Source organism: Calypte anna, chromosome 2, assembly GCF_003957555.1.
Source record: "Calypte anna isolate BGI_N300 chromosome 2, bCalAnn1_v1.p, whole genome shotgun sequence".
Taxonomy (NCBI): domain Eukaryota; kingdom Metazoa; phylum Chordata; class Aves; order Apodiformes; family Trochilidae; genus Calypte; species Calypte anna.
Window position 1 is genome coordinate 52,676,090 of NC_044245.1, and position 26,431 is coordinate 52,702,520.

General features: G+C 40.4%; 1 protein-coding gene across 2 annotated transcripts in view; it reads left to right on the forward strand.

Annotated features, from left to right (window-relative positions):
• The window catches only part of GLB1 (galactosidase beta 1), a 61,469-nt gene that overhangs the window by 12,766 nt on the left and 22,272 nt on the right, over positions 1-26,431 (forward strand). For both annotated transcript variants that reach the window (XM_030445211.1, XM_030445212.1), the window contains exons 3-14: positions 6,040-6,190; positions 6,493-6,553; positions 7,255-7,349; positions 12,903-13,083; positions 13,867-13,925; positions 14,815-14,936; positions 15,041-15,081; positions 15,551-15,663; positions 18,557-18,631; positions 24,107-24,196; positions 25,024-25,137; positions 26,224-26,355. In XM_030445211.1, coding sequence (XP_030301071.1) covers positions 6,040-6,190; positions 6,493-6,553; positions 7,255-7,349; positions 12,903-13,083; positions 13,867-13,925; positions 14,815-14,936; positions 15,041-15,081; positions 15,551-15,663; positions 18,557-18,631; positions 24,107-24,196; positions 25,024-25,137; positions 26,224-26,355 — 1,234 coding nt within the window. The remainder of the gene's footprint in view (positions 1-6,039; positions 6,191-6,492; positions 6,554-7,254; positions 7,350-12,902; positions 13,084-13,866; positions 13,926-14,814; positions 14,937-15,040; positions 15,082-15,550; positions 15,664-18,556; positions 18,632-24,106; positions 24,197-25,023; positions 25,138-26,223; positions 26,356-26,431) is intronic.

Below are 26,431 nucleotides of genomic sequence, written 5' to 3' on the forward strand. Positions count from 1 at the left end.
AGTTCCCAAACAGGTTTGGTTTACTTTCTCAAATCATTACAAGGCTTAGAGGTTCTCTTGGGAACAGACTGCTTGTGTGCTATGGGCTGCCGGACAGTTGGTTCTGGCAGCACAGAGCCTTAAGTCCATAGCACTTTCCTCAGCAGCAATGTTGAACTCCTTCTCCTCCCTTAAAATCTTCCTTGTGTTATGAAAATGTAGTAACTTTTTTTTTTTTTAATGGGTGATTTTTTGGGGTGTTTTAATTTTTTTTCTAGTAAAACAAGAAAGTTCTCTCATGCATTGAGTAGTAACAATGGGATTAATTGCTATACTTTCTCAGGGCTGACTTGCTGGAGATGCCTGTTGAATTATTTTTGGTTACAATAAAAGTAATCTCAAATAGACTTTTTGATATACCTTTTAATATTTATCTTGGAAGAACAACCTGGGTCCTGACAGTGTCTCTGTGACACCTATGATTTGCAATGTCTCGTACTTTCCTTATGTCCCTGATTATTTTCTTCCTTCTCCCAACACCTATTTATCTTCAGCGCCCTCTGTTTATTTCTGCTGTATCACTGGTCTTTTGAAACAGGAATCTTTTCTTCCCTGTTCCCCCTATTGCTGTTGTTTAATGGCTAAATTGCTACAAGGCTGATTGTTTTGTGTTGCTTTGTTTTCCCGTTCCTTCCTTCATCCTTTGTGGTCTCCTGCTAACAAAGTGGGTTTTTTTCTTTGGTTTTGTCCATTTTTTCACTTGTCAAGATCTCTTACTCTGTACTTCACTGTTTTACATTTGTGTCCTTCCACTGTGCAGGTATTGGGAGAGCTGAGTTGTTTCTGTTTAACAGAAGGTATGGTACAGTGAGCAAGTGACCTCTGGCCTTAGCTGTAGTTGCCAGATCACCAGTGACAGAGAACAGGTTATTCACAACCTCTTTTTTTGTAGGGCAGACTGGGTTTCTTTAACTTTCTCCCTGTCATTGCTTACCATGGATTTTTTTTTCTATTATGGTGAGAAATAGCTCCTAAATGTGTATGCTAAAAGCAGAAAGTACCCCTGTGCCTTTCATTTTCGGCAAGAATCACATCCATGCATCTTTCCGTTTGACACTGATGTCTCTGACTTTTTTTGTTGCTAAACAAGCCCAACAAACCAGCCACCTTTTCTTTTTCTTTGAAAAAAGAACTTGTTGCAGTTGATTATTTGAGATGAAGCAATACATTTTCATGTTACCCCAAGCAACTCCGCTTGTGAATTTGTGTGGTTTTGGTGAAAATGGAAGTTGATATAGATAATTTTTTAGTGTGGTGGAGAGGGCTTGTGGGTTTGGCTTTGTTTTGTTTGGGGTTTTTTGTTTGTTTGTTTTGTTTTTTCTTCTTACTCTTTCCTGGATCAGTAAAAGTACTAGAAGGGAACCGTGATACCACTCATGTGAAGTTTTTCTGGAATGGGCAGCAGCACTGCCAGATCTCCTGGCAGTGTATGGTAGTTTGACTCCCAACCTTGGGGCCACCTCTGAAGACTGATTTTGCTGCTTGGGGCTTTTCCCATGAGACATGGAAGGGTCTGACTATAATTTGAAATGTGGGAGCCTTCCTTATTCTTATCAAGGTGCTCCCAGTGAGGCTTACCACTTCAAGGAGAACTGGATCCTTTTATTACAGCCTTGTTCCTCGTGAGTACCTTGAGGTGAAAACAAGTCAGACCTGCTCCCCTTCCTGTTCTCTGCAGCCTCATTTCCAAAAGACTTGCTGTGTCTTGATGTCAGGCTGATGCCTGACTCAGCAGCTCATCTGGAACTCATGAAAAGATGTATGTATATGTATGTAGCCCTCTGCATCTGGAACCATCTTAAGCAATAACAGCATGTGAGAAAACGCATGACAGGAAGCTGGTTCTTGCACTAAAACTTAAAATATCAAAGTCTAAGCCTACCAAAAAGCACACTGAAATCTGATGTTGTGGCTGGTATGACATCCCAGATGATGAGGGAGCTGTAACAAGGAGCTCCATGCCTGACCTCAGCAGGTAGCACGCAGAGACATCTGCTCACACCAGGGTAACTGTCCTTGTTTCCAGTTCTTGAGCTGTATCTGCCATCTAGAAACAAATGCTGTCAAAGACATCTGGAAAGGACTGAAAGCAACTGTCTTGGGGTTTTTTTTTGACATGAAGAAGAAGAAGATAAATAGGTAGCCACCAGATGGGGCTAGATATTTACAGGTCAGTGGAGACACTCCCTGGAAGAATCAGCAGTTACCTTTACAGGATCATAAAAAGTTGAAGAATAATTGAGGATTTGTTTTACTGTTTGTTGACTAGTGAGCAGAAGATTATAAATGTGTAGAAACTCCCTCTAACAAAAAGGGGCTGATTAGAATATCTAGTTAGTAAAAGATTAGCCCAATTTACTCTTTTAAAGGCTCAAATGTGTAATTGAACTAGCATTTATAAAAGGGAGCTCAATTATTTATGGAATTAGTACAAGCTATTTAATTTCATACCATTAAAAAGACCATACCACCCTGTTGTTACAGGGAGAATTAGCCTGTTGGTATCTCTGAAGTAGAGAGGAAAACCGTGACTTTTTAAAGAGAAGGAAGATTGTAGGAGAAAGCTTAAAAATTGTTTGTAAACAGGCTAAATGCTGTTACTTAAATACAAAAGAAATATCGCCTTTCAAGTTTGGAAAAGGAATGTGGCATTCCTGTATAAACATGTTGTTCTGTAGCTAAAGCAGTGCAGCATTCACAACCGACTGTAAATTCTACAATGATATATAAGAATTAGTCTTGCTAATAATAAACATTTTGAAGTAAAATTAAAATAATTTGAGAATGTTGCTAGCTATAGAAAATATAATGGGAGATTAAAGTATATTAATAACAATTTTTAGACCACTGTTTAAAAAAATTTATATAATGATTCATCCTATTAGAAATCATTTCACATTTTGTCTTCACTTCCCTTCTTTTCTACTGAAATCTGTTGGGTTTTTTCCAGCCTTGTGGGGAAGCATGGGACAGAAAATTTCTTCCAAAACCAGTTTTAATTTATCTTCTTCTCCCTTGAGCATAAGAGAGCTGGAGAAATCCTTTTGTCCTCACCTTGGATACTATTAAGCATATTTAGATCTTCAAAACTTTTTTTCTAGAGCAAGTTCATAAAATTCTGCAGTGAGGTTGTTGTAGGTTTTTTTGGTTATTTTTGTAATTGCAGGTTGCAAGGTGTAATTAAATTGCAGCTAGAATGCTTTTGTCATATTAACCATTTAATTTACTTATCAGTTATAAATACTTGTTAGGTAGCCTGAAAAGAAAGGAATATAAGCAGTTGCTGTCTTTCTGCAGTAGTATTTTAGGCAGAGAGAGAAACCCTTAAGTTAATATCTAGTATCTTTATTTAGCTCTGCTAGAGGCATTTTTTCAGTGAATGAGAACACTGGCACCAACATGCCTGTTACTTCCTCCCAGGAAAATCTTTGTCTTACTACTGTGGTGTCACGTTGGTGATTCGTAGTCAGATGGTACCTGCAGACCCTTTTCCTATGAATACCACTTCCATAGGTCTTCTTTCTCACTTTGTATTTTTTGCCTTTTCCCATGCAAGATAGAATTAAAAAGGGATAAAAATCTTAATTCCTTGTTGATAGCAAACTGAGCTGGTATCTCTCTCTCACTCTCTTTCTCTCTCTGCTCAGTTTCCTAGGTATGAAACTGAAAAGTCCTAGACTTAGTATAAATGTTGCTTAGCAAGAACTAAAACATCAGCATGTTATCAGCATTTTTCTCACACTAAACCCAAAGCACAGCACTGTATCAGCTTCTAGGAAGAAAATGAACTTGTCCACAGGCCACAAATGTATTAAGGGGAAAGTCCACAGCTTGTGGTGTAATGCTTCTGCAAATCTAGCTGCTTGTGCTAATGCTAAATGATTGACTCTGAGTGATTAATTATGTTTAAAATTTACTGGATGAAGCTGAACAACTACTATTTCCTAACATCATGTTCACCAGTGGAATTGCAACTGCAACTTACAAAGCATGCTGAGATTTGCGTCACCCATATGTCAATAAAAGCTTTGAATATAGTTAGACCTACCAAAGATACTTGGGGTACTCCTCAAAATTTCCCATGGCTTTCCCAGCAAATTGCAGGTTGTTCTTTTGTGTTTAATTTTTATTCCATGTTAATGTTATAGCAACTATATGCATAGAGGAATATTACACAGCAAAGTACTAAAAGCCTTGCTAAGTTGAGACACATCACCTTTTCTTCTTTTCTCATATCTTTTAGGCAAATTTTCCTGAGAACAAATGGAATTAGGTTTATGTGTCCCCGAAGAATCCTTAGTTACATATTTATAACTTAAGAATTCTGTATTTGTTAGTGATTGTTTTGAAAATAACATATATGTTATGACTTAGAGCAAACTGAAATTATTCTGCAGTGGTAACCTGGACAGTGATATGTGGAACAGGGTAAGGAAGCACAATGAACTATTCTAATATTACCTTCTTTGAGGTAGGCCAGGTCATTTGTTTTAAATAGTTTTCTACATTATCTATTGTAATCTTAAATCTCATCGGCTTGCACCTCTGCTTGAAATTTAGACAAGATGGACAAAACTAAATAACATTGAATGTATTTTCACAGGGCTCATATAAAGTGCACATTTAGTTTTTTCTACAAGTGAGTTAACCATGTGCTTCAGAAACTATTAAAGCAGGTTGACATGCAAATAAAATGTTACATAGAGAAGAAAATCTGCATTTTGATGCCTGAGTGCGTTGCTTTGACTTCATTTTGTCATACATATTTTAAGCTTTGTTTTCAAACAGAGGTTTAAGATTTTGGCATCTGTGAGGCTATTATATTAACTACTATTGCTGAAATACTTGTTTTGTATTTCATGTTCATATGAACGTACATATAAGCGTGGCCATTTCAGTACAGTGCTCAGGTGGGGGTTTCTGTTTTTCTTATTGTAAACAGTATTTTCTGCACTTTCCCTCCCTCTGTGGTAGTTCTTACAAAATTAACTCTGAAACATCTGAACTATCTTAGAATAAGAAAATAGAAGAATTGAGAATAAGAAAAGTGTTGCCTGAGAGGATCTTTGCTTGACTAACAATGGTTTGGTTTTCACAAATTTCTCTCAATTTTTTTTTTCTCCCTGGAACAGTGGTAAAAGCTTTCTTAGAGAGTTTAGGAGCTCATTCTCCTGCATGGAGAATGAATTTTTCCCATTCCCTTGAATCCATGCACAAGCTGTACTCATCCTTAATTTTGTCTCTCTATGCTACAGCTGCCTTTAAGTGCTATCCCAAGCCAAAACTATTGTCAAGCACAGGCCATAAGCTACAACACTATGCATAGTAGTTGGTAGATAGTATGTTTCTTTGTTGTCTTGCAACTGAGTGCGTATTTTAATTTTCTGTGAGATGTTCTATGGTGAGGTTGTGGTTTCCTAAGTTCTGGAAGCAGCAGAGATGTGTTCTCTCAAATGGTTTTCTGCTTGTTTGGCACTTTTATTACCTGGTGGAAAAGAATTTTTACTTTTTCCAGACTCCTGGGTAGCTTAGCATCCTCTAACTATCCCAGAATAGTTCTTCTTCCCATGCTGTTTTTCCAAAATCTGCATTGCTCCTGGTCAATGAGAACTTTCATGCTGCTTTGGGCAAACTTGTTCTTGACCACCTCCTTTGTGTGGTTTGCAGTATTCATCTTGTCACAAACCTACCACCACTATGCACCTGACTTGCTAACATTAATACTGTTAACTATTTAAATTTTGGAACAGACACCATGCTTTCAAAATGGCACTATGAAAATCTGTTCTTGAATTGATATGGACTTCAGCAGGCATACTGCAAAGGACTAAACCTTATTTCAGCATTAATTTTAACATCTTATGTGTATGAAGTACTTCACCAAAGAAAGCCCTTAGAGTCATTCTTGTGTTTTGATGATCTGTATAGTACAACCACTTGTTATTTGGAGTTCTGGTTTTCTTTGTTTCCTAACAGCAGGTGAATCTTCTCTCTTTATAGATATGTGCCATGGAACTACCATGAACCCACGCGGGGCGTGTATGATTTTTCTGGTGACAAAGATCTAGAATATTTCCTGCAACTTGCTAACGACACTGGTTTGCTGGTTATCCTAAGAGCTGGACCTTACATCTGTGCAGAATGGGACATGGTACAGCCTTTTGTAACAGTTATCTCATTTTTAGGTTAAATCTAATGTTTTTCTGTCTTACACCAAGTATATTTGTCTCTTTTATCCGTGGACAAGGCTCTTGGTTTAGCATATTAAAATCCATGCATCCTCAATACTTTCTTACAATGCAAGCTTACTTTGTGTTTTTTGTTTTTTTTTTATTGGGAATTATTACTACCTTGTAGAAAATTAATCTGCAGGTCTCAGTATTTGAGAAAAGCTTATATTTTTCTTGTATTTCCTAAAAATGGTAACTGAAGTGATTCCTTTTCTTTTCTCAGGGAGGTCTTCCTGCATGGCTATTGGAGAAGAAGTCTATTGTTCTTAGGTCTTCTGATCCAGGTACAGGCATCAAAAAGGACTAGCAAAAATAGAGTAGCTGCAAGGTGACTTGGTGTTTGAGGTTAGTAATATTCCAGAGTAGCAACAAGTTTCATGAAAATTGGTGCCAAGAGAAAAATTGTCACCATTGAGGAAAAGACAGACATCTCTCAGCTTTGAGTTTTTTGATCTTGCAACAGCTAACTGGACACTCTTGGTGGGGACCCTTCTTGGGTGGTCAGTGTGCATGTAGTTCCAGAACTAGTTACAGGATTCTTATATGCTTCCTAGTCATGGACCAGGCTCTGAGGATGAGATGAGACAGGAGATTAATGTGTTTATTGGAATGTGTATTAGGGGACAAAGATATGTCATACCTGATTTCGGTTCCACTCATTGTAGGATAATTTATCTATTACACATAGCACCATTTCAATTTGTTGTAATTTTGAAATGAACTGGGATGATATGTGTGAGACACACTGAAGTGTCTCCGGTGATTTTCAAAGTTGTTCAGTATTTAAATGTTTAGGGTTTTTTTAGTAAACAGGACTGGAAGCTAACATTTATGAGGAAGTATAGGAGCACATAAGTTCATTAAATGCTCTTCTGATGTTTTTTACATACTGAGGACACTCATTAAAAACTACCCATCTATAATTTAAAAACATAACTAGAAAAAAACCAAAATTTTTGAAACATTTATACTTTCTATATCCCAGATTACCTGGCAGCAGTAGAGAAGTGGATGGGTGTCCTTTTGCCAAAGATGAGGCATCACCTCTATCAAAATGGAGGTCCAATCATCATGGTGCAGGTAACATCCTGAAAGTCAAATGATCCCAAGCAGCCTGATGCTAATATTGCTTTTGCAGACACTCCAATGGGTATTGGGTGGTAATGTCACTGTGTCAGGTAGCTGAAAGTTGCTGATGAAATCACTTATCCTAAAATATCAAATGCATTGTTTCCAGCATTTAGAGAGCACTTATCTGCTCTGGCAGAGTTGTTTCCCACAACTATAGAAAGCAATAGAGGAAACTTCTAGAGTTTTTTAGATCTGAGTTTCATATCTGTTGTCACATAAAGAGGGATTTAAGCGGCTTCTGGGAGCGCAGGATTCAAACGGCTTCCGGCAGCGTGCTGCACACTCTTTCTACTGACGGGTCTCCGGAGAGGCCAATCAGCTGGTAAGGGGGCGGCACCCAGACCGGCAGGAGGGATTTAAGCGGCTTCTGGGAGCGCCAGCGACCTGGCGCGCGGCGAACAGGAGCAGGCAAACAGGAAGGTGACGCGGCAGTTAGCGAGGCAGTTCGCGCAGGCAGAGCAAGCAGAAGGGTCACAACAACCTCCCGCTTCTCTTGAAGGAGCCATGGTATCCAAAAGAGGAAAAACTTCGGCTGTTACAACAAAACGTGTGTCCACACAGACGGAACCCCTTAAGATGGATGCAGCTGTTCAAGCCTCTGGCTGCGCAGAGTGTTTGAGCCTAGAGCTAACATCTGAGGACAGTGTCTGCGTGAGATGCGAGCAGGTGAATGACCTCCTATACATGGTGGCAGAGCTCAAGGAGGAGGTAGAGAGACTAAGAAGTATTAGAGACAGTGAAAGGGAAATTGACTGGTGGAGTCGCACCCTTTCGACTGCAAAAGAAATCCAAAAGGAGTCAGTGAAACCCTGCCCCTCCTCCGATCAAACAGTAGTTGCAGACCAGGTGGATGGGGGGGAATGGAAACAGGTACGCCATCGGAAAGGCAAAAGAATCTCCCCGCAACCTCCACCACCCCCCCAGGTGTCCTTAAAGAACACATATGAGGCCCTGGACTCAGAAAATGAGGCGGAGGCCAGACAAGAGGAAGATCTCTCTGGAAGGTCTCCTGCTTGCCCTCTCTCCACCAGACGGGTTACAACCACAGCCACGAAGAAAAGAAGAAGGGTAGTTGTAGTTGGTGACTCCCTTCTGAGAGGAACTGAGGGCCCTATATGTCGACCTGACCCATCCCACAGAGAGGTCTGCTGCCTTCCCGGTGCCCGAGTGAGGGATATTAGTAGGAGACTCCCTCAACTAATTCAGCCATCAGACTATTATCCACTGTTGGTAGTCCAGGCTGGCAGTGATGACATTGCTGGACGAAGTACAAAGGTGATTAAAAAAGACTTCAAGGCACTGGGCCGTTTAGTTGATGGGTCAGGAGCACAGGTGGTGTTCGCCTCGGTTCCAGCAATAGAAGATTCAAATGAGGAGAGAACTAGGAAAACTAATCTGATTAATAGGTGGCTGAGGGATTGGTGCCACCGGCGGAACTTTGGGTTTTTTGACCACGGGACAACTTCCGTACTACCTAGTGTACTCAAAACAGATGGACTTCACCTAACTAACAAGGGGAAAAGGACTCTAGCGTATAAGTTGGAGAGGCTCATAAGGAGGGCTTTAAACTAGGTTTGAAGGGGGATGGGGTTGAAACTGGGCTCTCCAGAAAGGAGCCTAAGGGTGGTCTGCCCAAGGTACAAGACAAACCAGCAGCCCAGCTAAAGTGCATGTACACCAATGCACGCAGCATGGGCAACAAACAAGAGGAGCTGGAAGCCATCATGCATCAGGAAAGCTATGATGTAATCGCTATCACGGAAACGTGGTGGGATGACTCCCATGACTGGAGTGCTACTATAGGTGGCTACAGGCTTTTCAGAAGGGACAGGCAGGGTAGGAGAGGCGGAGGGGTAGCCCTATATGTTAGGGAGTCCCTTGACACTGTAGAAATTGAAGTCTGTAATAATAAGGTGGAGTGCCTGTGGATCAGAATCAAGGGGAAGGTCAACAAGGCTGATATTGTGATGGGAGTCTGTTACAGACCACCCAATCAAGATGATGAGGATGATGAAGTATTCTACAGGCAACTGGCGGATGTCTCCAAATCGTCATCCCTTGTTCTCGTGGGCGACTTTAACCTACCAGACATCTGCTGGGAACTCCACAGCACAGAGACGAAGCAGTCTAGAAGATTCCTGGAGTGTATAGAGGATAATTTCCTGCTCCAGCTAGTAAATGAGCCCACCAGGAATGGAGCCTCGCTTGACCTTCTTTTCACAAACAGAGAGGAGCTGGTGGGAGATGTGGTGGTCGGTGGTCGCCTGGGACTTAGTGACCATGAAATAATAAAGTTTTCAATATTCAGGGATACAAGGAGGGTCGTCAATAAGACCTCTACGCTGGACTTCCGAAGGGCAGATTTTGACCTCTTCAGAAGACTTGTTCGGAGTATACCCTGGGAAACAGACCTTGAAAACAGAGGGGTACAGGAGGGTTGGTCATACTTCAAGGAACAAGTTCTGAAAGCACAGGAGCAGGCTGTCCCAGTATGCCGAAAAGCGAGCCGGCGGGGAAGACGACCGGCCTGGCTGAATTGGGAGACTCTGAAAGAAATTAGGGTTAAGAGGAGGGCCTACCAATTATGGAAAAAAGGGATAACTACTGAGGAAGAATTTAGGAATATTGTTAAGTCATGTCGAAAGAAAATCAGAGACACAAAAGCACAATGTGAACGGAATCTCGCCACCTCTGTGAAGGATAACAAAAAGTCCTTCTACAGATACATTAGCAGCAAAAGAAGGGGCAGGGAAAATATCCATTCTTTACTGGACACGAGTGGGAATATAGTTGTTAAAGATGAAGAAAAGGCTGAGGTATTTAACACCTTCTTTACCTCAGTTTTCAGCGGAAAGACAGGTTACCCTGAAGACGGATGGCTTCTGGAGCTCATAGAAAGTGACATGGATCTAAACAGCCCCCCTGTAATCCTGAAGGACACAGTCTGTGACCTACTGCGATGCTTGGATCCCCACAAGTCTATGGGACCAGATGGGATCCACCCAAGGGTAATGAAGGAGCTGGCAGAAGAGCTCGCCAAGCCTCTCGCTATCATCTACCAACAGTCCTGGCTCACTGGGGACATCCCAGATGATTGGAAATTGGCGAATGTCACGCCAATCCACAAAAAGGGCCGGAAAGAGGACCCAGGAAACTACAGGCCCGTCAGCCTGACCTCAGTGCCTGGCAGGGTCATGGAACAGATCATCCTCAGTGCAATCACACAGCACCTGCAGGATGGGCAAGGGATCAGACCCAGCCAGCACGGTTTTAGGAAGGGCAGGTCCTGCCTGACCAACCTGATCTCCTTTTATGATCAGGTGACCCGACTGGTGGATGAGGGGAGGGCTGTGGATGTGGTCTACCTAGACTTCAGCAAAGCCTTTGACACCGTCTCCCACAGCATCCTCCTGAAAAAACTGTCAGCCCGCAGCTTGGACAGGAGCACCCTGTGCTGGGTTAGGAACTGGCTGGAGGGCCGGGCCCAGAGAGTGGTGCTGAACGGGGCTGCATCCAGTTGGCGGCCAGTCACTAGTGGTGTCCCCCAGGGATCAGTGTTGGGCCCAGTTCTGTTCAACATCTTCATTGATGATTTAGATGAGGGGATTGAGTCCATCATCAGCAAATTCGCAGACGACACTAAGCTGGGGGGGAGTGTTGATCAACTAGAAGGCAGGAGGGCTCTGCAGAGGGACCTGGACAGACTGGAGAGTTGGGCTGATTCCAACGGGATGAGGTTTAACACGGCCAAGTGCCGGGTCCTGCACTTTGGCCACAACAACCCCATGCAGCGCTACAGGCTGGGGACAGAGTGGCTGGAGAGCAGCCAGGCAGAAAAGGACCTGGGAGTCTGGATCGACAAGAAGCTGAACATGAGCCAGCAGTGTGCCCAGGTGGCCAAGAAAGCCAATGGCATCCTGGCCTGTATCCGGAACAGCATTGCCAGCAGGTCCAAGGAAGTGATTCTGCCCCTGTACTCAGCCCTCGTGAGGCCACACCTTGAGTACTGTGTCCAGTTCTGGGCCCCCCAGTTCAGGAAGGATATTGAGGTTCTGGAGCAGGTCCAAAGGAGGGCAACCAGGCTGGTGAAGGGACTCGAGCATAGACCCTACGAGGAGAGGCTGAGAGAACTGGGGTTGTTCAGCCTAAAGAAGAGGCGGCTCAGGGGAGACCTCATCGCTCTCTACAACTACCTGAAAGGAGGGTGTAGCCAGGTGGGGGTTGGGCTCTTTTACCAAACAACTTTCAACAAGACAAGAGGGCATGGACTTAAGTTGTGCCAGGGGAAGTTTAGGTTAGATATTAGAAAGAATTTCTTTACGGAAAGAGTGATCCGTCATTGGAATGGGCTGCCCAGGGAAGTGGTGGATTCTCCGTCCCTGGAGATATTTAAAAAAAGACTGGATGTGGTACTCAGTGCCATGGTCTAGCAACCGCAACGGTGGTTCAAGGGTTGGACTCGATGATCTCTGAGGTCCCTTCCAACCCAGCCAATTCTATGATTCTATGATTCTATGAAAGTCACAGTCTGTTCCAACTGCCTGAAAATCTCTGACAGGAAAAAGGAGAATAAGGATACCTGCAGATGGAAGCAAAAGCAGTACTGAATAAGCTTAAAACTTGTGACAAAAATGTCCTCAAAGTTTAGGCTTTATAGTTCTTAGCACTTAGCTTAAGCTGTACAGGTTGCCATGCACAATACTGTGTGTGCATGGTAAGTAGCTTCTCTTTTAAATTCCTTTAGATGTGCAGTGGTGATTGTTCCATTATGTTACTATTTGACCAGAACAAAAGTGTTGTTTTAATTTATTTTTTTAAACCCCCCAGTTGTCTTAGGATGGGATAGAAGGCCCAAGATCATTTTCTTGAGTAATGTATTATGTCTGTTGGGGAAAAAAGCACCGAGCAAAATTATTCCTTGGCAAAAGTAAGATGCTTATAACAGGATTTTCAGAATTAACCTTCAGGTGTTCCTGGCATTGGATCTGGAGCTTGAAAAATCTGAAGCATTTAGGAAAAGGGAAAGATGTGTACCTGTCAGTAGTACCAGAGTTGTCCTTCCCTCCTCACTGATTTATGTCCATTGCAAAGGCTTTTCTGTTCATGTGAGCTCTTTTCATGAAGTCAATTCTGCTGTGGTTTTGATCATGTTACAACTTGTTTTATGGTTTTATTGTTCTGCTTGGAAGGTGGGTCATAGCTCTCAATTTTTAATAGAGCCTGTGTTTTTCTTGTTAAGTAACTGAGGAAGAGATTTTAAGGTGGAGGGTGATTTTGTAGGAAAACGACATCTCCAACACAATGATTGCTTCACCATAAGATAGAGGTGAGAGGAATGTCCACAAGTGTTGTCTTCTCTTACTGCTCAAGTGTGGAGTTGAAAATGACATTTGCAGCATTACTGTCAAGGGAAGAGGACAGTTGAAACTGGGCTTTTCATTTTTGGTATCAGATACAGACTGCAGTTGGCTACTGCTTTACTGACTTCTTTTTACTGTGCAGGTAGAGAATGAGTATGGAAGCTACTTTGCCTGCGACTATGATTATCTACGTTTCCTTCTGAAGCTCTTTCGCCAGCATCTTGGGGATGAGGTCGTGCTGTTCACAACTGATGGTGCAAGCTGGTTTCACTTGAAATGTGGAGCTCTTCAGGGTCTTTATGCAACAGTGGACTTTGCCCCAGGTTGGAGACCACAGTTGATTACCAAAAAAAGTCTTTTGTGTGTGCGTGCCAGAACAAACTGACTTGACTGCTTGACAAACTTGGCGGCTTTCTTTAAATGGGTTAATAGAAATATAGACTATATCAAGTTGGAAGGGACCCATAAGAATTATCAAGTCTAACTTCCTGGCATTTATGTATATTTGGTGTACTCTTAAACATCCAAGAATCACCCGCAAGTACCCAGTTAGTCAGAATCACTTCCTTGCCTCATGAAATAATGAATAAACAATTTGCAGTGTTCACGCTGCGTATCACCTAAAAATTAATTTAATTTATAAAATGGTGAGCTACACATGAAGGTAGTTATTTCCTAAGGCTATAGCTTGAGCCAGAAGGGGAGTGATCAGAGCTGAAATTCCTCTTCAGAGGTTGCCTGGGTTCTGCTGTTCCCTGTAGTGCTCATGTGGAAACTCCTGGCCTATACTTTCCCATGACTGAGTAAAAATTCTGACAACATCTCAGTCTTTCTGGTACCAGGATGTCATTACCAAGAAATTTGGGTTTTCAGAAGTTACATCTCAAAAGAAAAGACATATATGCAGGTAGGAGTACATGAATGTATATAGTTTAAATAAGTTTTTGAACTTAAACTTTTGAACTTAAACACCGGAATCTGAAGTAACTTTCTTGTCTGGGTTTTTGCGGGATGTTTGAAGGAAGACAAGACACCTATTTCAGTAAAATGAAGGATGGAAAAGGTCATGGCTTTAGCATCTCAGTTTTATTTCTGTCTGCTTATAGGTGGCAATGTCACAGCAGCATTCTTGGCTCAGAGGAGCAGCGAACCTATGGGACCTTTGGTATGTCCTTTCAATTAAATTTCTTGTATCAGTCCTAATCTTGCAGTGTTTAGTAAGAGAGGAGTTGATAGCAGCCCGTTGGACAGTTTTAGGTCATGTTTATGAAGAAACAATTTCCAAGTCAGTCAGATAAACTGAACACAGGAGCTTCTGTGTGTCTTTGTCAAATCCACCTTAACTGGTGGTGTGCAAATCCTATTTTAGTTTTAAAAGGTATTGATTTTGTTTCAGTATTTTTCCATGCTAAGGCAAACGTTTACAAAGCAGTGGAAATAGTAAGTATGATTAGATTAGTTAGTGAGCTACGTGTGTGTGGGGAAGTTAAAAGCAAAATTTAAAAGGTAGCTTGGAAGTTGCTTCCTGTTTTCAGCTACCCTAGAGGTTTTACACATGCTATAATGGATGTGAGATCTCTGGAAGTCATTTTGCCAAAGGAACAAGGCCTGTTGAGGGTACAGGATTTTCTCTGTGCTATGAAATTACTTAGAATGTAATTTGAGTATTTGAAAGATTTATTTCATTACATGTAGTCTACATGTGCTGTTCTGCAGAGATTGTATTGGTTCATTCATTTATTTGAATGGCAAGTCACCTGAATCAGGTTGTTGTTGACAGGTTTCAAGGGAATCCATGCTGTTTGGTCCTGAATCAATTATTTTCAAAGTGTCCCAATAAAATTATTGCAACAGTCCTTTTTCTTTGATCAGTAGTCAGCTGAAAAGGACTGACTTAGTTTGTACTTTGTGTTTATAGTAATTTAAAAATGCCTCAAATGAGTCAAGGTGCCTTTTTCCTTCCTTCTTACAGTTGGTGATCTTAAATCACATTGCATTCTATTCTTGTTCCCTCTTCATGTTTTCCCTTCCTCTTTTGCCCTTCCTCCTTTCAGGTTAATTCAGAGTTTTATACTGGATGGTTGGATCACTGGGGGCACCGTCATTCTGTTGTGCCCGCACAAACTATAGCTAAAACACTTAATGAAATCCTGGCACGTGGTGCTAACGTAAACCTGTAAGTGTGTGTTCAGTAGAGGTTAATTTGGGGGGAGGGGGGGGATTTTTCTCCCAATTTAACAAAACCTGGTTTAAGTGAATGGCTTTTTTTTCCTTTCTTAGGTACATGTTTATAGGTGGAACTAACTTTGCCTATTGGAATGGTAAGAAATAATTTAAGTGATACTAATGATGTAAGTGAGCTGTTTATGAATTAGGTAGTATTGAATTCTGTGGAAGAATAAGCTATGCCTGCTTTTACATGGCAAAAGATTACTGCACTAGATATTTTCTTTGTCTTTTGCCAGTATGTTGTACTAAATCCACATGGTATTTATCTTTTCAAAGGCTACTTATGGTTGGCTTACTCCTGTGAAAGTATTGAAATATAAATCTGTCTCTCTTCAGAATATTTCTGAAGACTGTATAACAGAGCAGTGTGAGCTCAGAAGGACATTGTTCTCGATCAGGAATAGTTTCTCTATGCCAAATATCAAGGCATGTATTGAATCAAAAATGTATCACCTCAGTCTGGCTATGATTGGAAAGAATTCTGAAAGCTAATACCTTTGTAAAAGCCCCATCTTCTTTCATTGTTTATATTGCTCTTTCTCATCCATTCCTTTCTCTTAGGTGCTAATATGCCCTATATGCCCCAGCCCACTAGTTATGACTATGATGCTCCACTGAGTGAGGCTGGGGATCTGACAGAAAAATATTTTACCTTGAGGGACATCATTGGTATGGTGAGTGTTCATAGGACATTATTTTAAATAGTCTTTGAAACATCCCTGGTTTACTGCAAACTCTGTCCCACTCCTGGGTTGATGTAAGTTACTTCTGAATTTACTGTTTTCTGCAAGTAATGGATGTGAAGCAGAGCAAGGCAATTAGGCAATGTAATTGCTTGTTCTTACAAAAGGGGAAAGTTGCACCTCTCTGTCTATCTTTTCTGTCTTCATGGCTCTCTGCTTCCTTTTAGAGTTGAGGATGCAGGTGTATATCTGACAACAAAAATATTCAACTTTGCTTTTTTGCTATATTTATTTTCTTTCCACTTGAGGTCAGCAAGCTGCCTCAGTCAGATGAGAGCCAGTGCTGCCACAAGAGGAGGAGAAGGAGGCAGGAAGGGTTTGACTGGGAGCAGAGATGGAGGATGAGTGAACAGAGGTTTTCCCATGCAGGATCAGTCAGGCACTCAGCCAGCTCAGGCTCATCACTCCATGTTAGCCTGATAGGGACTGCAGTGCTTTGAGGGACTTAGTGCTTTGGCTGTGTTTATCCCTGGCTTTGTGTTGTGGGTTTGGGCCTCTGTGAGAAAGAGTGTGCTTATCCAAATGAACACTTCTTGGTTTTGTGATGGAACAAAACGGAGCTGGTGGGTGGGACTGGCTTTGCCTTTCCTGTAAAAATGCACACACAGTGTCTCTAGAAACTGGAGATAGGAGTGAAATGTGGAAACTCTTTCTGGATTTTGTATAGCTTTGCATTGGATGTTGTTCAGATGAGGCTTAAAATCAGATTCCATGGAAATCCCAAGGCTGAAACTAGTACTCGTCCTCTCACATGCCAGCAACTCTTATGCCCTAAAAGACATTTGTTTTTATGGGAGTACATCTCCCAGAAGTGTATTACATTTTCTCTAGGGTTGAGCATGCCTTTATCTCTCTTCTAAGTCTGTAAGGCCTGTTGTGGATCATTTTATTCAATTTCTCTATTGTCCCTAAGCTTTCCATTAATAGGATAATTTTGATAGCCTTTTAAGGGGAATCTCTTCTTTCAGTAGAGCTTTTCTCAGCAGAGATATTTCCAAACATTTTGTTTTGAGTTGTTTTCTTCAAGTTAAGATCCCAATTGAAACTCTAAGTAGTGTTCTAGTGCACTGAGGTAACTTTGATAAGATCTGAAGTAGTCACTAGAACCTAAAGTGTGTTGGGTTGTGGCACAGCTTGTTTTTATTTGGTTCTTTTATGTCTTACTTTCCATGTCTGTAGGATCTCAGTTACAGATTGAGGTGGAGTGGATTAGGGAAAATTAAGTTGTCTATAAGTAATGACTGTGTTCAACACGTAAGCTGTGCTACAAAGCTAACATATTATAATCTACCTTTACTGTTTCCTTCAGCTAATAAATGTAATAAAGAAGAGATTCAGTCTAGAGTTTCTTTCAGTTACTAACAGCATTTTCTATTTTTTGATCTTTGGGCTGGAAAATTCTAGTTTTGACTACTTATCTTGAGTGAATATATTTTTTCTTCTCTCTAAGCCTTAATATCATGATTATATTCAGATATAGAGAGGAAGAAGTGAACTTGCTACCAGAAATATAAATCAGTCCATAGTTGGCATTTGACGGGGGAATACTGGGAATTATACTGATATGGTGTGTTTGAAAAAAAATTAATAAAAAATAGACCAACTAAACAAAAAAACCCGACCTGGTTTTGGTAGCTTTTGAGCTTTAATTTTATTTTGGTTATACCATATGTAATTCCAGAAAATCAAGTAAAATCTCTAAGAAAAATGCCCTCACCAAATGTGTTTTAAAAAAACCCTGGGAGCTGCCTAAGTAAGCATGCAGAAGTCACTGAATATGCAGATCAAGAAAGTCTTCACAAGAGTGGTCAGTTGTACATTTGTATGTAAATGTAGGCTTATATTGCTTGTCTGCAGAAATTTTTTATCTCTATTGTGCAAACAGGGCCATGTTCAGTTCATGAAAGAAGATGTGGGAAGAGTGGGCTTTTCAGGGGAATGGTAATGGTAGGGACAGGAGAAGGGGGTGAAGGCAAGGAGAAAGGTTTGTAGTTTCACAGAGGAAGAAGATAAACTATGGAGCAGAAAGCCACTGCCTAGACTGGACACTCCTCACAGCTGCCCAAGAAAATGGTGGACATCCTTTAGCCCTTGTCTCTGCTGATCTCAGGAGGTTCTTCCTTGAGATACAGGCAAGAAGTAAGCAGAAGTAGCTCAGCAATAAAAAACGTTTCCTGGTCATGTTTCCCTATGATTCTTTGGGAAGTTCTCTAGACCAGGACCAGTGGGAAGCTCACGATGGCACCTTAAGGGTGCCTGTGGTTGGAGCTGGCTGTGGTCTCAAGCTGCTTCCGAAAGATACCAGCACAGGCAGGAATGGATTAGCAGGTGGTGGTGCTAGTGGAGTATAGTAACACTGAAAGGAAAGGCACAAGAGGCTAATAATTCCCATATGGAAGTGTTGCTGAGGAAGGATCAGGTGATACAGTGTTCTGCAGACTTGGAAAGGTTAACTCAAGCCATCATGGGCTGAGACTACCACTGCAGGAGTGCTGTTGGAGACATTAATGCAAGCTCTAGCCACAGGAGGGCTCCAAGAACACTGTGTTTCTTTAGCAGGTAGTTTGATCTATTTCTTTACCGTTTCCCTGAGTTGAATAGTAGTTAAAAATTGCTTACCATATGTGATCGAATCAGGTGTGTTTTGTTTTTTTCTAAAACCTCCATTTTAGACTAGGTGCAGCTGTAATCCTTAAGCACATTGACAATGTGTACTTTTAGCCAAATTTTACTGTTTTAAGTTGTGAAGCAGAAAGTGAGAATTCAATTAAAGCCTGTTTGTATTTAAGTTTCATGTGGTTTTTTTTCCTCCTTCCCTTTGTAGTATAAACGGTTGCCAGATGGTTTTATCCCTCCAACAACACCCAAATTTGCATATGGGAATGTTCGCTTGCAGAAGGTAATTTAATATGCTGTGTATTTTTCCATAATGCTGCATGTTGGCTTTTGTGCAAAAAATGTTTATGAAGGTATCATGGTATTCTCCAGATATCATACAAAATAAAGAGGAAAATATTGAAAACAGACCCTCAGGAAGAAGGGAGCAGAAATTGGAGTCAGAATCATGCCCCTGGTGAAAACTGAGAAAATGTATTATTTGGATGTAACGAGAATGTTTACAATGTGCAATATGTGCCTGTAGTGTTATTAAACTGAAATTAGTATATTATTAATACAATAGAATCATAATTGTTCAAGATAACTCTTGTATGGGGGAATGCTCTTATGAGAGCTATTGAGCAAAGAATGATTTTGTAGCTGGTGGTGCCTCTGAAGTAGAAGCAGCAGGTAGCGTATATATATCTTCTAAACATTTCTAGGTGTTCAAGTTTTTAATATGGAGCATTTATCAATAACACTTTTGACTTTATTGGGAGGTTTCTTGCAAGATTTGTGAAAACCTGTAGCTGATGAGAGAAATTAAATTAGTTTCCTGCAAAGGAGAACATGTGCAGCACCCAGCCTTTCTGTGTCCTGTCTGACAACTAGGGTATAAATTGTCAGCATATGAGTAGCTGGGGTTTGTCCACAGCACTGTCATTTTGGGAGCAGTGACTATTTTCTGTGAAGTACTGCTGAGAACTAGATTTCTGTAGGGAGTGTAGAGGGTGTTTAAGGGGGATGGAAGAGAACAGCTACAAATTTGGCTATATTCATTCTGCTGGGCACAGACAAGTTTTTTTGAGGGGGAGGATTACTGCAGTTGGTGTGCTGGGTACTGTAATTCATAACGCTTTGATTTTATACTTGATACTTCTAATTTGACAGCCACATTTCCAATCAGTTGATCTATCTGATCTGTTACGTGCTGCAGCTAAGCATTGCAAAATTTGGTAGTGATGAGGCTATGCAGGTGTTTTCAAGTCATCTCACTCAAATGGTGGGCAGAAACACTTTTTGTAATAAAAGTGATTCACCAGTGAAGATGAAACAGATCTGTATCATTTTCAACAACTTTTGCATCTCATCAGACTTTTTAGGGCAGGGGTTGCCATATGAAGTTTCACTGAACTGGCTTATACTTGGTGGTGACTAATTATATACCATTATCAGTACACCCACTGTATCTACTGCTGTCCTAGGGTGCTGGCATTTGGGAGCCTAGCAATCAGATTTGGACTCCCCCATCTTCTAATGGTTCTCAGATAAGGCCATCCAGTTGCCCTAGAAGGATGAACTTTCTCTTTCATGCCTTCAGGAAATGAATGCTGTAGGATGTCTGGCCCAGATGCTTGTCTTAAAAAGGAGGAGTCAGATGACTAAACTTGCTCAAATATCTCAGCTTTGATCTGGCCATCACACTGGGAACTCTGCTTCTGCACCTTCTTTGTTTCCTGCTTTTTTGAGAGGAAGTGTTTTACTCTCCACCCAGCAGGTTTATGAATCCAGATGGCATGTCTAAAACCTGCCAGATGTGAGGTTCCTGTCATTGCCTGTACATGTAAAATGCCATCTGCACTGAAAGCCTCTAGAATTGTTTTCTGGGAAAGTGGCTGCTTTTAGTTCCATCCACTCACTACTTCTGTAGCTGATTTCTCCTCTGCTCCATCACACTGCTGCACAGGATCAGCCCCAAATCATAGAGTTCGTACTGTCCCACCCAGCTCTGGCCACACAAATCTTGTCATGCAGTCTAACCCCTCCTGGGGCCAGGTCCAGTGCACCTTGCTTTGTGGAGAAGTCTAAATGTATTTGGTGAATATCAGTGTGGAAATATTCTGAACAATGACTTTGCTTTGGTAATAGCAGACTTCTCAGCTATATTTTTTGCAGTGATGGTGCTAAGACTCACACTATGTGAAGCTTCACTCTGCAGTTGAGGTCCAGCAGTCACCCACTATGCAGAGCATTGAATCTACTGCAATGAGCCAACTCCCTTGATAAAATGAAGAAAAAGAGAGATTAAAATTGAAAAAAGAAAACTGAAATTAAATTAAAAGAGACTCCAGGGTTTTTTTGGGAGTCATGTGGCACACTTTCAGAGTCACAGAATCTTATTACAGAGGTACATCTTACCAGATCTGGCTATCCTCTATTTTGTTTTTTTCCCCACAAGATATTATTTGACAATTAAGTTCTTAAGTACCTGATCAGCTTCTCAGGACCTGAACCTGAGGAAAAGAGGTCTTTGTCTTCAGCAGTGCAAGCTATTGTATTTGCTATTTTTTTGGAGGTTTGCAAACAGGTTACCCCAGATGAAAATAATGGGGGAAGCCAGGCTAGTTGGGGAGAGAATAGACATAAAAATAAGTAAAAAAAGCAAAGCTCCTTCTGTTCCTTCATCAGGAAGTTGTTAGTTTTGAGCTATTTGACTATTCTAAAGAATTCTGTGTGGGGAAAAAGTAATTTATGAAAAGATGTTGGGGACAATGATGTTGCTACAGAAGAGCAGACGTCATGAAGGCAGGAAAAAGTCTTACTACACAGATTAAAAGAGAAGTGTTGAAGATGAGGAATGAGGGCAGGCAGACACAGAACAACAATAGAGAGGCTCGAGAAATGTGAGCCAAATGATAAGGTTTAGAGGTTTACGACACAGAATGTGGGGAGCGTCCTTTCTAGAGGGAAATGAAGAATTGCAAGCCTGCAATCTGTCTTTGTAGCTGTGCAGGCTGGTGAGCAGGTGGTCATTTCTGGTCACCACTTGTTAGGGCTCTGAAGAATGCTTGTTCCCAAGGAAATGCCTGTCCCAGCACTGAGACTGCAGACCCATAGGTCCTGGAGTTATACTCAGTTCTTGGGATGAAGCATTAGCAAGTAGCAGACAACACTGATATGAGTTGAGGGTAGAAAAGGGTTAAGCAAGCAGGATGCAACCAGGAGTTGGTATCATTCCTAATGGACCAGATTTGCTGCTTCTTTCATGTTTGATCTTACGCTCTGGAAGATTTAAAAAAAAAAAAAAAAAACTAACAAAAATAGTCTTTTTTAAATCATCTGTTGTTTTACAGGTTAGTTTTTCAAAATTCTTGACAGCATTGTAATTTCTAAATTTACGGTTAAGTTCCTGTTGTGATACCAGTTTTCCACTAAGGAGCAGTCAAGAGGAACTTGCAGCAAGTGTAGATCTTTGTTTTTTTGTGTGCGCACCACTTAACTGTGAAAAGCTGAACAAAAGACAGTGAATTTCCCAGCAAACAAGCTTCTTCCAGCCTAATCCATATTGTGTGTTGAACTGTATTCAGAACAGAAGCTCACTTGGTAGCAGGAACATAAAGAAAGTCTAAGAGGCACAGGTACAAAATGCTAATACTTATTTCAGAAAGGTGCAGAGCAGCACTGGTTGCCATTTAGTAGCTTGTTCAAGTGACCATGTGTGTCACTTGAACCACTTACATTAATTTCTAATTTCAGTGTCTACCTGGGGCTGAATGCTCTTAAGATTGTTGTTGAGTTCTGTAAATCAACTCTGCCAGTGGCTGTGCAAAGATACAGATCTCTTGTTTCACAGCTGTTGTACAACACTCAGCAGTTCAGTCTCTCCTGTGGGCTGCCAAGTCCTGCGTAGAGTCCTGCATATTATTTTAACATTACTGGCTCTGTTGAAGAAGCACAAGATAAGGAATGGAGCACATACACAGTCCAGAGTATTTGGGGATTATTACTCTATGAAAGTGGGTTGTTATTTTAGGTACAATGTTTAAACTAAAAACATAAGAGCAAACTACTCTCCTCAAAATTTCGCAAGACATCACTTGACTGGCAGCCTTCATGCATTGGTGGCCTTACCCTTTGTATATTTGTTGCCTCTTTTTGCTTTATTGTTCCTAGCTAGAGAAGTGAGAGAAGGTCATATTAAAAGTGCATGTAGATCTGTGTCTACCTCTTTGTCCTGGTTTTACCCAGTAGTCAGTTAAACCCCATGCAGCCTCTCACTCACTCTCCCCCACTGGGATGAAGGATATAACTGGAAAGGTAGATGTATGAAATAGAGTTTAATAGGTTAAACAAAAACTCCATGCACAGATAAAACAGAATAAGGAATTAATTCACTACTACCCATCAGTAGGCATCCGTTCAGCCATCCCCCAGGAAAGGTGAGCTCCATCAGGTGTAATGGTTACTAGGCAAGACAAATGCCATGATTCTAACAGTGTCGTTCCCCTGCCTCCTCTTTTTTCCTTACAACTTTTCTTGCCAAACACAATATTTTATGGTGTAGGATATCCCTTTGGTCATTTGGGATCGGCTGTCCCAGCTGTGTCCCCTCCCAACTTCTTGTGCACCGCCAGCCTACTCAGTGGCAGAGCAGTGTGAGAAGCAGGAGAGATCTTGATGCTGTGTAAGCACTGCTTAGCAGTAACTAAAACATCCCTGTTATATCAACACTGTTTTCAGCACAAATCCAAAACATAGCCACACAAAGCTACTAGCAAGAGAATTAACTCTATCCCAGCCCCAAAGCAGTGCTATACTGAAGAAATAATTGTGTATACATAGATGATTCGTGCTGACTTCTGTTACATACAGGATTTCACACAGTGATGTACATTTATATATGTAATTTAATGCTTCAGCACTGCTGAATTTCAAGTATGCTCTGTAAACAATCTACTTCTGTTACTGAAGTAGCCTCAAAAGTGTGTATTGGTGTGAATGCTTTTATAGTGGATGTTTTTTCATTATTTTAAATGCCTAAATATTTTTGTTGGGTTTTTTCTTAAGTGTTTAAGAGTAAACCTGCATTTGAGAAATATTTTGAATGCCTGATGTGTCACTGAACAGTGACAATACTTCTGGTGAAACAGACTGACACGAGAAATAAGAATTCAGTTGTGGTTTTGAGCCTGTAGACTCTAAGCATATTGTGTTCATCTTGACTAACAAGTTTGATAGTGAACTATGAGACTTGTAGATAAGGATTTCTAAAATCTTTTAAGACTGAAAAGGATAAGTGAATTGTGGGAGGTAACTCTTGATGGAACCAAATTGTCTCCCTGCTTAGCTCAGAATGATACCAGAGTAACTCGCTGATGATCAGTGGCATTTTCCCTAGCTTGATTGTAAATATAATTAGGCAAAATGTAGATAATGTTGTTGTTTTGTATTAATTGCCCAGAGCAGTTGTGGATGTTTGTTGAACTTTTGTGAGAAATTCCCGGGTTAGTTCTCATTAAATAATAAAGCATCATTTTTATTTTTATGAATGCATATCAAATATAAAACATCCTTATTTTTTAAAACATTGCTCCACATGTAGTGTATTTCTTTCAGGGCTCATTCGTTCTCTGTACTCTATTATTAACGTGTCTGTAAGGATGCTGTAAGGGCTTAAGATTTCATTGCTTTCTGGACAGATGCACCTAAGTGGCTGCAAGCTGTTATATTTAGATTTAAATTTGCTGACCTTATATCTACTTTTTCTATGCTACAGGTGGGCACTGTGGTGGAGATTCTTGACAAGCTGTCACCTGCAGGACCAGTGATGAGCACTTACCCATTAACATTTGTTCAGCTAAAGCAGGTGAGGATTCCTTCAGTAAGCACTTGGCAGTAATTTTATAAAGTAAGTTTGAACAACCGTCTGTGGTTTGACTCTTCTTATGGCCAGTGTTTTACACCTTATCTCAGCACAGAAGTACTAGTATTACGAAGGTGTCCAGGATTTTTGCATTGGAGACCTTTCCATGTTCTAAAATTTTTCCCCTGAGGTTTTCCTCTTTTCCAGAATGTAGGTATATATGGGATCCAGGCTTTCACCTTTCTCTCTTTCTTTGAAGTATTGATTTTCAGGTTCCTAAGAGACTTTTTTTTTTTTAAATCCATTTTTTCTTCACTATTTATTTTCCTTGTCTCATTTTTTCTTTGCTCCTCCCCATGAAAGAGGGCATAGTGGCAGTGAATATGTCAATTTAGGAGCACTAGGCAACCTCTGCTTTCAAGTTTGTTATATATAAACTCAATTATGAAGGGTTTTCCAGCTATCCTTTCATTGATTGTAATGATGAAATTACATTATCAGTTATTAACTGCTTTATTTTTATTGAGAAAATACCTTCATAGCAAAGACTCTTATCTTTTAGAGTTATGTAAATGTTCTGATGAAACATTTAAAAATGAAAATTCTGTGGAATTTGCAGCCATTATTCAAAGGTCCAAGTCAACTCTAATATGCAGCTGCTATCTGTGATAAATGCTATCTGAAGTGAACGAAAGTTAATATTTCAGTCCAAGCACATAGGCAGGAACGTGGTATATTTCTAATTCATAACGTTAACTGAATTTACAGTATTACTTTGTTCATTAATTTGTCATATTTTTCTTTCCCTTCCCATTCTTTTCTTGTCTTAGTATTTTGGATTTGTACTGTACAGAACTTTGCTTCCAAAAAACTGCACGAAGCCAACGCAGCTGTCTTCAGCTCTAGATGGAGTCCATGACCGTGCCTATGTCTCTGTAGATGGGGTAAACACTGTTCACTGATTTTCATTTCTGCTGTGAGTGAGTGACCTTCACAAAAGTCATGGATATGTGCTTCCCCAGTTTACCCAAACAACTTTATTAGATAATCTTATTTAATCAGATGAAGGAAGTAAGGAAGTATGCTGTTGATTCATACTAAATATTCATATTTCAGAAGATGACTGTTATTTCTGAGGAGCGTGTGGTTGTTTCCAGTTTTGAGATTTTTGAATTTTGAAGCCACTGATACGTGACTTCAGTGGAAAAAAACCCCAAGCCTAGAAGAAGAGTTACTTGCAGGTTTATGAAATACACTAATAGTATATATGCTTGGTAACTTTTAACAGTGTTTCCATATGTTATTTCACTTTTTAAATTTTTTTTTTTTTCCATTTCAAGTGGAGGGAAAAGGAAGCCTGAGCCTGTATCTTACCATATAAAACTGGCTTCTGATCACAAGTTAACAACAACAACAAAAGTTTGCTGTATAGGTTGTGAACTTTATTTTTCTTCCCTTATGCAGGAGTTTGTTCCAGCTTAATGAGAATTAATATGATATCACAAAATTTCATAACCTATTTTTAAATTATTCTTAAACCTGTGCTCACCTTTGTGCCCAGGTCAAGCCCTTCTTTTCTTGTGTTGTGGAAATGAGAATAAATAAAGCTAAATATTGATGTGAATTTAAATGGTTTAAATAAAAAAAAAATTAACCTTGGTTTAATAACTGGTATTGCCAAAATCTTTTAAGTACTAGACTAAATTTGAGATCTTCCCTTATGTGAATCACATGCATCAAAACCACTAATACATTTATGGAGTTGATTAAGCTGATTTCAGCTAAGGAAAGAAGGTGTCAGACAAATCCTGCCTTGTATCACATCCAGTTGATGTACTGAAATGTGAATACTGATATAGCAGCTCTTTGTGCATGTGTGTGCTCACATGCAGAGGAAGGGAAATTTTTAAAACTTGTTTTGTTTGTTTCCATTGTCCCCTTTTTCTTCACGCAATTTGAAGAAACAAATAACAAAGTTTTGTTGGTTTTCAATCATTATAATTTTTTTCCTTTTTATTTAATTCATATAGGTTCCTCAAGGTGTCCTTGAAAGAGGCAAATCACTTCAAATAAATATAACTGGGAAGGCTGGAGCAAATCTGGACATCTTGGTAGAGAATATGGGCCGGGTCAACTTTGGTAGATACAATAATGACTTTAAGGTAAGTTAAAAAAAAATAAAAATATAGCTTTCAGGTTGAATTTAGCCTGTAGCTAACATCTTAAAATGTGCAAAGC